Genomic DNA, 9,203 nt, shown 5'->3' with positions numbered 1-9,203 from the left:
GAGAGAGAGAGAGAGAGAGAGAGAGAGAGAGAGAGAGAGAGAGAGAGAAAGCGCACACTGTTCAAAAGAGAAATACAGAAAAACTAAATACCCAAGCAGCGTACCGAACAACGACCGCAACCGAATGGAAAACAATACAAAGTGTAGCAGAATATGAAAAATAAAGAAGCAGAAAAAAGCACACACAGAATAGCATCGTTTGCGCGGAGCCGCAATCTCTATCCGTTACTATGAATACACGAAGAGAAAAAAGAAACGGGCTTCGAGCCCGAATGAGAGAAAGAGCGAAACGAAACCTGTGCTAGCTCATAGGTCGTGCGGCATATAAAAACCATTCGACATAACGATAGTCGCAACATTAGCTATAGCTCCTTTGCACGTGAAAGTGGTTAAGGACACCTAACATACACAGCAACTCAAGTGTTACGCTCTAACCAAGATTGTTAGATTGTTTTATATACGTTACAAATTGAATTTGTGCATACAAAAATTCCGTTGAATATATCATATTTTCGTTTAAACGTTTGTAGCTTAATCTTTGAACTTTTCTTTATTGGCATAGTGTCATTTTAATTGATTCCATATATTCGTGTGTGTTGAGCATAAAAATCGAAGCAAAATGAAGGTTCAAGTACCAACATCCAGTCATTTACCGAACATTTGCGTGGTCGATCCTTTGCGAAATCGACAAAATGCCGACGTACAAACCAGAATCAAAGAAGTATGTGCATCAAATCTGACTAAATACAGACATTGATAAATAAAATCAATAATTCCAATCGTATCAGTGGTTTGCTCAAAATTTGTCGATTCAAATCATTTTCAAAAAGATGTGTCAATGCAATGAGCAGCGTCCATTTGTTTTGATTCATATATGTACTCATCATTTTCTTTTGTTCTTTTCTATTTTGCGCATATTTTCCAGCTTACAATTTCCGACCAACCAATTGAGAAAATGTCAAACGCAATCGAGCCAAAGGATGTGGACAACACCAAACAGAAGCAACCGGAACAAATTCGAGTTGAAGTTGTTCAGGAAAAAGATACTGAAGAAATTCTCAACATGCTTAAAGCCTACTTTTTCAAGGTAAGTAGATTGGCCATTTTTATGCGAACACATAAACTCTGTCGAAATAAGAACTCAACTGATAATTAAGGTAGTTTTTTTGTATGGTACAAAACAAGGTTTTCTTTTTCGAAACGTTCAATCGTGTTGAGAACAACGTAAAAGAATAGAAGAAATGAAACAACAATGATTTCTCTTCAATAGGATGAGCCAATGAATAATTATCTTAATATGGGTGATTGTGTGGAGTTAGAGAAGTACGCAACAAAAAGTATTGGCGAACAATGTTCCTTTAAAGCGCTCAATTCACGTGGTGAAATTATTGGTGTGGCCATGAACAGCATTGTAAAAAAACCGGTAATTTTCTGTTCTTTTAAATCAATTAAAATGTCATTTGGGTAAATCAAATTTGAAACATTTATATACGCACACCGCAGCACAAAATATATAAAACGCAAATCGAATCGTTGACCGTTTTTTTTTTTAAATTTGAAATTGCAGAAGCCGGATCAACCATTTCACAGTTATGCAGCCGATTGTAATCATCCGCAGTTTAAGAAAATTCTTACGCTTATGGAATACATTGATCATCAGTACAGTACATTTAATCTGTATCCAGATATAGATAAATTTTTAGATGCAACCATTTTATCGGTGGATGCCAACTACCGGGGCTACGGTGTGGCTGGTAAATTAATGGAGGCAACCATGCAATATATGCGAGATAATAAAATTACCGTGTTTCAAGTGCTATGCTCAAGCTATTTTTCGGCACGTGTTTGTGAGAAGATGGGCTTTAAAAAAGTCTACGTACTACCATTTGTTGATTATAAAGTTGATGGCGTCAATCCAATTCTGCCAGCCGAACCGCACAAAGCCATTCAGATTTTGGTTAAAGAGATTCATTAGCGTGAATCGGTGTAATTGGTGTCTTACCAAACATGTATTGGAAATAATTGTATCTTTTCAGTTGTAGACCAAGAGATTTCAATCCACCATCCACCTTAGCAACAGCAGATGAAGAAAAAATAACACAAATCGATCATAATTCAATACACAAACTCTTGTTCATCTGTTGATCAGTAGAATTAGATCATGACATTGAATTTTTTGATCCACTTCATGTGCTATACATTACGTCTATCGGTGAGACGTAAAAGAATGTATTTCTTTTCTAAATTTATATTTTTGAAACGGAGAGTATGTTTTCTGTTGATTCTATCTGCGTTAAACGAAAGTATGTTGGTATACCGTCTAGCCTCCGCGGTTTTTCACGGTTTCCGCGGAACTGATAAACGATAAAAACATGGTGTAAGATAACAACATGGATAAGAAATAAGAGATAACTGTCTTGAGCAATGTTATAGAAGACCTCAAGTACTACAACTTTGTCGAAAACACTATGTTGTTATCTCTTATCAGTTCCGCGAAAACCGAGCAAAATCGCGAGTACCCGCCAAAAACGGACATACATTCTTCTAACCATTATTAGTTACAATGAAACATAATTCTCTTTATTGCTATGCAGTTGGACAAACTTGCGTTCTTTTACGTCTCACTTATAGACATATATATTATTTTTTACGCTTAATAAACCAGAAGAATTTTTTCTCGTTGTGTTTTTTTGTTTACCCAAACGAAATCACGTTTCAAATGATTACCAACCATAGCCTGGAATCCAATGACAATTGGGCAATCACTTTGACATTTCCTCGATTAAAATCGAATGTTTTCATCAAAAGAGCCGGTTTTATGCAAATGTCTTTACATAAATGCAAACGTCACGTAAAATCGGATCTTTTCATGCAACGACTCGTTCAATAGTTACGCTGGCCACCGCATTTTCTAGCAGCACAATCGCTGTTGCCAGTCAGTGCCATGATTTATTACCAACCAAGTCATTTGTGATTGATTTACATAAAATGTGTTCAACAATGTGTTGTGTTATATATGTTCAACAAATGATAATTTATGTTTTATGGCCAGTGCCATAAATCAATTTGCCATGCAATTAGGAAGGTACAAGCCGATTGAAAATAATAACAGGCAAATGATATCATCGTTTCAGGCGGAAAAAATCGCATTTTTTCTCTCTTTTTTTCTTCATTTTAATTCAGATTAACTGTCTTGTTTTTATTGATTTTCAAGCTTTAACGAAAACTTGTATCGATTGAAAGAACGATTCCAGAGATGCAGATAAATTGCTAACTCAACAATTGAGTTGAACAACATTTCCCTAATCACATCGAGCTTATTACCTCAATGGTGATATTTAAATCATGAATTGATTCTTATTGATTAATATTCTAAAAGAAATAAAAAGAAATATGATTTTATGACACCCCGACCGAACTCATCGCACGAACCTTGCTCCCATATATACTACTTAGTTATAGTTTGAGCACAAAAATAGAGTTCAAAGCAGAAGAAGAAAAAATGTAAGATTTTCTAAAACGTAATTTGGTCTTATGTGTTATTTTGAAAGAAAGAGAAACGTGAGGAAGAAGTGTAAAATAATCGAATGCTATTTTTGAAATGATTTGATAAAAATGATACGTTTTGCGGTTACTTCCATTTCATTTTAACATTTCCATTGTCATCGATGGAACTAAAATTGATCAACTATTTATTGGGTTCCCGCCTATGATACTTTCTGATTATTGGTCATTTTAATTGAAGCCTTTGGTTGAAGGGAATAACACATTTAACAAAGTTTGGATAGAATATTTGCATTGGATGAAAGCTCAATAAAAACATGTACATTGTTCCTCGTTAAAAATAAAAATAAATGTAAACAAACTTGTGAGAAATATTATCATACATTCTTTTATTCTGGTGGTGGTGGACAGACGAATCGCAAAATCATCAGTTTATCCAAAGGTATATCTTATATAACTATTATTTTAGAAAAACAAACGCTAAATCTAATAAATTGAACAATGATCGATTGAACTGCTGAAAATATTCGTTGGACGTGGAGTTTCTTTCGTACAACTTTTTTCAAGTTCTACATTTAACTGCACATCGAAACACGTCCAACAAATATCCACAGCAGTTCAGCTGTTGAACGATCCTTACTAGGATGAGGCAGTTTGAGAATAATTATTTTCTATTACTAACAATAGTCAACAATGGATCTTCTTCTTCAATTTCTGGCATGACCTTGACAAAACGAGGACCATGAATCCCACGACGATGCGCCTCATATGCGATTCTTCTTCTTTCATCTGCAAAGTCTCTAATTATACGATTTTTCGTAGATAATCTGAAATAGATGACACTTGGATTAAAACATTTTCAAAAGACGTCCTTAATTTGGTTTTCTGAAATCAACAACCATTCTTAATACCGGAATGACTTTTTAATTCATTATCAAAATGCTTACAAGTATAAGATGTTCAGTGACTGTAGAAATATTGCTAAATTGCGCTGCGTTAGCCTCCATGGCTTCGAACGTTCGTTCGTTCGACAATTTAAAAAAATATTTTTTTGTTCGTTCGTTTGTTCGACATTCATTTTGTTCGATGTTCGGTCCGAACAAAGTTTTTTTCATTTCAAAATCTCCCGAATAAAATTGGTATTACTACGAAAAATTATAATAAAAGCTAATAAAAGCATGAGCTGTAACGATTACATTATAAATTTGATCAATACATCGAATTTTCCAATGTAAAAAATTTTTGTTCGGACCGAACATCGAACAAAATTAATGTCGAACGAACGAACGAACAAAACCTTTTTTTAAAACCATGTCGAACGAACGAACAAGCGTTCGAAAGTGTTCGACGGCCAACACTACTGGGTAACTCTACACTTACTCCCTCGTTTTCCCTCCCTCAGAAAAATAAATAAAGGATATATAACTTTTTCTGAGGAGAAAAAAATTGAAAATAAGTATGTCGAGACATACTCGAATGAGTAGGAAAAAGAGAAGGAAAATGAGTAGGTCGAGACATACTCAAAATCAAAGTGTAATTACTCTGAGTATATTCTCTCTTACTCAAAGAGTAACTAATGAGTATGAGAGTAGGTCGAGACTTACTCATTTTCCGTTTGTATCTAAGTAGGAGTAGGAGTATGAAATTATACTCTCTTACTCCGCCCACCTGTAATACAATCAAGTAAACTCTCCGTTCTGTCAAACGTCATACTGAAGTATAACATACAGACATCACGAACTCGCCATCGGTTCTTTAGATGGCGCTTCGGTCAAGCGAGTTCCAACCAAATACATGTATCAGTATACGAAGCATTCCACTGTTGATGTATCATGGATACTAACATATACCGTTTCTAACCAGGATATTGGTTATAGATATGCGCTCATCGTAGCAAATGTAAGCTAGCAAACCGCTGTATAGCAATAATTTTGCAGTCTCTGAATAAGACCGGAAAAAAAAACTCTTCTCACGAATAGACGATGTAAACGGTGAAAAAGTTCATTAGAACAAAAGATACGAGAAAGCCATACACTCGTCTTTTATTGAATGATGGTGTCCAGAAGTTGTCGCTTCCTCCGAAATTCCGATAATATCCGCTAAAAATTGATGATGATTTTTGTGAATTTCCTTAATTTATAATGCATTGTTGATGAACATATTTTGAAATTATCCTACGCTTGCCGCATATTATGCATGTGTTGTTGGTAACTGGCAAAATCTCCCTCATAAAATCGTTGTTCTCGTCTGTTGTACGTTGCGTAATACGGATTATGATACGGATGATGATACGGATGGTTTGGGTACTGTGATATGGATATTTCAGCATCGTATGCTTCCCTTGATGACTTTTTATTCAAAACTTTGTATGCTTCCATTATTTCTTGGAATTTGCGCGAGTTTTGATTGGCATTACCTACTTTACTTGTGTCTGGATGGTGCTAAAACGAACGAACAATCACTTGATACTTTCTCTCTTTGAATGTGATGATGACAACATTTACCTTTTTTGAGAGTTCTGCAAACGATTGCCGAATTTCTTCTTTTGTGCAGTCTCGCTTCAAGTTTAACACATCGTAATGTGTCCTTTTGGTGCAGTATAAACGTCTGCATTGTGCCAAAATTCGTGCATCGGTTAAACTATTTCAAAAGAAAAAAAAATATTATAGAATATCACTTCAGTTTTGATTAAAAATAAGGCAATTTACAATTTAGATGCATGCCGTTCAAGCATTGAATGGGTGATATAAAAAACTTCCATGCGCAATTTTTGCCCAAGTTAACTGCCGGAGTTTTGATTTAGAAAAGAAAAAAAATATAAAAATAAATAGATTGATTTGATCTAATCTCGAAAATAAACTTAGTTTCTATTGCGATGTTATTCGTCTGTCAAAAACATCTGATTATCGCATCAACGTCAACAGTAATGAAGTTAGCCACATGTCCACGTTACGCGAACCATTCAAATAGAAACAACATTTTTTTCTGTCTTTATCAATGGACCATTTTTTATTATAAAAATAATCTCAAAGTATTCAATCGAAAACCAAATTAGAAGAAATTAGCAAATGCAATGTGAATGAATGATCTTAAATAAAAAATCTATTTTTGATTATTATTTTTTAAAAATTCATAGACATATGAAAAGTCTTTATCTCCTAAGCCACGGCACATGAGCGTTCGATAAATTTGATGTGCGATTGCACCCATTGGAATCGGTGAATTTGATGCTGTGGCCACACCAGATGCTAAGCCCAAATCCTGGAAAATGAAAGAAAAAAAAAGAGGAACAAATCAGATAATTGTGATTGAGAAAACGGTGAAATTAAATCAAATAAGAAGGATGAAACCGTTGTAATAGTTAAATGAGTTGATTAGATTTCTAACATACTTTAGTGATCAATGCGGTCGAAAATCCACCTTTGTAGTCATTATTCGCTGGGGCATTGGCGCACAAGCCAGGAACTGGATTGTAAATTTCCGATGACCAACATTTTCCAGTCGATGAATTGATGATATCGTTGAAGGTTTTTGGATCTAAGCCCAGTCTAAAATGACAATTGATATTGAATTATGACCGAGAAATGAATCGATTACGACCGTGAATTTGAATTTTCATTTGATTCAGAACTAAAAAATAATGGAAATGAGTAGTATAGATATGGCGTCCGTGAAAATCCACTGAAATAAGGAAATAAAGTGATTTAAAGCAATAAAAACTCGATTTCAAACCTTATCGCTAAGTTCATGGTTTCGCAAACGCCAATCATTGAGATGCCCAACATCATGTTGTTGCAAATTTTAGCGGCTTGCCCCATTCCATAGTCACCACAATGCGTGATGCGTTGACCCATGCATTCCAACAATCCTTTAACTGTTTTGTACTCGTCCTGTGTTCCGCCAACCATAAATGTCAACGTTGCATTTTCGGCACCGATCACGCCACCGCTCACCGGTGCATCAACAAATGACGCGCCTTTCGTCTTCACTAATTGTTGAACCTTCAAAATTTCAATTGAAAAACATACGCACATATTTTAAAATATCTTTGCTACAGATGTATAACACAAAGTGTGTTCCGTTATTTTGCATCAACGTCGTGCGTGATACGTACAGAACGCTGAACGCGTCGAAATTTATTCAATTTTGTACGAACCTTTTTCGCAACATTTGGATCAATTGTACTGGAGTCAATGAACATTGTGCTGGATTTAACGCCGTTCTTCACCATTTTGTCGTATGTATCGAAAACAATATCATTATTCGGCAGCATTGTGACGACAAAATCGGACTTTTGTGCAACTTGTTCAGCTGAATCGACAATTTTGCAGCCAATGCGTTCGGCTTCTTTGCAAGCAGCCGGTTCAACATCAAATGCATTCAATTTATGACCCTAGAAAAAAAAAACAGTTCTTTTTTTCAATCAATTGAAACCAAACAAATGTTTTTCTTTTCTATTTTTGTGTTGCGTAGCATGATCTACGCAGATATCGGCTTCGATACAATGGCAATAAAAATATTTATATAAATAAAATAATCAACGGCCTGACACACTTAACGCGTGTGCTGGGTGATGCGGCTGATACACACCTCCTTCTCTACGTCAGCGATACATACGTGTCTATTTAAAGAAAATAACAAACATCTCTCCGGCACAAACAAATTGTTTGTGTCATACATATTTTCCTCGGTTGTTTTTTTTTTCGCGGTTGACGAAAATATGCGTAATTTTTTTGATTGGTTGGAGGATGTTAGAGCAATGTCAAATCGTTTAAAAAGTCGAGCCAAAAAATTAATCGAGAAATATTGTAATAAACCATGTTTTAAATTTGTTTCAGTTGGCATCAGTAACGGTGGTAAATCGTCGCAGAGATAATCAACGATGCCAATTTTTCATAATCAGTATTGTTTTTTTCGACATTATCAGAGAGAAATTTGTTCCCTTTTCAAGATGCAATTACCTTTTTAATTAGATTATTTGCCATACGTGCACCCATATTCCCGAGTCCAACGAATCCAACGTTTAATGATTTATTTGCCGCTGCTGAACTTGACATACATTTATAAAATGAATTTGTCAAACTTGTGTTATTTTTAAGTGCATGCAAATGCGACTTGGTAATTATGGTCGAAAATTGCTTGTATGCCATTTTTTTTCAATATCAACGAATAAAAATACAATTCTTAAATAACAACAACAAAATGTGTGTGTGTGTGTGTGTGTGTGAGTCTAAAAGAAATTGAAACTGGCGACTAGACGTTATCAACGAAAATCGGAAGAAAGAAAACAAAATGAAACTAAACAATATGAATGTCCACAACGTTTGCTGCCAGTTAAATAACTGAAACGATTTGAATAACTAAGTCATGGTTTTAGCTGATTTAATCGAGTTGACAGAGTGAGAACGCGTGCTCAGTGTATCAGTGTGCGTTTACTTGTGATAGAGCTCGAATGAAAAACAAATACGATGACTTTCGTTTTTTTTTTTTTTTGTTGGGGCGCTTGTGTTACCTTCATAATATTGTTGTTCTGATTTTAATGCACCATATTTCGTCCTAGGCGCGTATGAGTGTGCGTGCGTGGCAGATCGAGAATTGGTTTTATCAGCATTATCAGCTTCAACACTATATTATATTGTTCGCTGTGTTCATCTCATTATCGCCAACCATTTCACATTCGGCGTCTCTCTGTATATGGA

General features: G+C 35.1%; 3 protein-coding genes across 6 annotated transcripts in view; 1 reads left to right on the top strand and 2 right to left on the bottom strand.

Moving 5' to 3' along the window:
• LOC129576137 (arylalkylamine N-acetyltransferase 1) overlaps positions 1 to 3,881 on the top strand; it is a 20,117-nt gene extending 16,236 nt beyond the window's left edge. For 3 of the 4 annotated variants that reach the window (XM_055460735.1, XM_055460734.1, XM_055460733.1), the window contains exons 2-4: positions 926 to 1,087; positions 1,271 to 1,423; positions 1,568 to 3,881. In XM_055460735.1, coding sequence (XP_055316710.1) covers positions 956 to 1,087; positions 1,271 to 1,423; positions 1,568 to 1,975 — 693 coding nt within the window. In that variant the 5' untranslated portion in view covers positions 926 to 955 and the 3' untranslated portion in view covers positions 1,976 to 3,881. Of the gene's footprint in view, positions 1 to 65; positions 722 to 925; positions 1,088 to 1,270; positions 1,424 to 1,567 lie in introns of those variants that run through there. The other variant, XM_055460732.1, reaches the window with a different exon arrangement.
• On the bottom strand, positions 3,877 to 6,408 carry LOC129576138 (dnaJ homolog subfamily B member 9-like). The gene is made up of 5 exons (XM_055460736.1): positions 6,213 to 6,408; positions 6,009 to 6,144; positions 5,683 to 5,945; positions 5,478 to 5,603; positions 3,877 to 4,331 (listed from the first exon to the last, which is right to left on the bottom strand). Exons 1-5 carry the CDS (start codon positions 6,263 to 6,265, stop codon positions 4,169 to 4,171), a joined length of 741 nt encoding a protein of 246 aa, XP_055316711.1. The 5' UTR covers positions 6,266 to 6,408; the 3' UTR covers positions 3,877 to 4,168.
• Positions 6,409 to 6,482: 74 nt separating this feature from the next.
• On the bottom strand, positions 6,483 to 8,932 carry LOC129576205 (probable 3-hydroxyisobutyrate dehydrogenase, mitochondrial). Its single transcript, XM_055460906.1, has 5 exons — positions 8,466 to 8,932; positions 7,661 to 7,897; positions 7,237 to 7,505; positions 6,896 to 7,052; positions 6,483 to 6,765 (listed from the first exon to the last, which is right to left on the bottom strand). The coding sequence occupies exons 1-5, from the start codon at positions 8,652 to 8,654 to the stop codon at positions 6,607 to 6,609; spliced, it is 1,011 nt and encodes a 336-aa protein (XP_055316881.1). The 5' UTR covers positions 8,655 to 8,932; the 3' UTR covers positions 6,483 to 6,606.
• Between the last annotated feature and the right edge of the window lie 271 nt (positions 8,933 to 9,203).

Source organism: Sitodiplosis mosellana, unplaced genomic scaffold, assembly GCF_009176505.1.
Source record: "Sitodiplosis mosellana isolate CC-2019 unplaced genomic scaffold, AAFC_SMos_1.0 Smas_scaffold_6181, whole genome shotgun sequence".
Taxonomy (NCBI): Eukaryota; Metazoa; Arthropoda; class Insecta; order Diptera; family Cecidomyiidae; genus Sitodiplosis; species Sitodiplosis mosellana.
This window is presented reverse-complemented; position numbering and strand designations above follow the sequence as displayed.

Excerpts from the sequence above, each read along its gene's own strand:
- LOC129576138 (XM_055460736.1), bottom strand. The coding sequence starts at position 6,265 with ATGGAAGTTTTTTATATCACCCATTCAATGCTTGAACGGCATGCATCT. Across the intron at positions 6,145-6,212 it reads GAACGGCATGCATCTAAATT|TTTAACCGATGCACGAATTT; the intron begins GTAAATTGCCTT and ends CTTTTGAAATAG. Across the intron at positions 4,332-5,477 it reads ACCGTTTACATCGTCTATTC|ATTATCTACGAAAAATCGTA; the intron begins GTGAGAAGAGTT and ends CATCTATTTCAG.
- LOC129576205 (XM_055460906.1), bottom strand. The coding sequence starts at position 8,654 with ATGGCATACAAGCAATTTTCGACCATAATTACCAAGTCGCATTTGCAT. Across the intron at positions 7,506-7,660 it reads ATCCAAATGTTGCGAAAAAG|GTTCAACAATTAGTGAAGAC; the intron begins GTTCGTACAAAA and ends GAAATTTTGAAG. Across the intron at positions 7,053-7,236 it reads ACCATGAACTTAGCGATAAG|ACTGGGCTTAGATCCAAAAA; the intron begins GTTTGAAATCGA and ends TTGTCATTTTAG.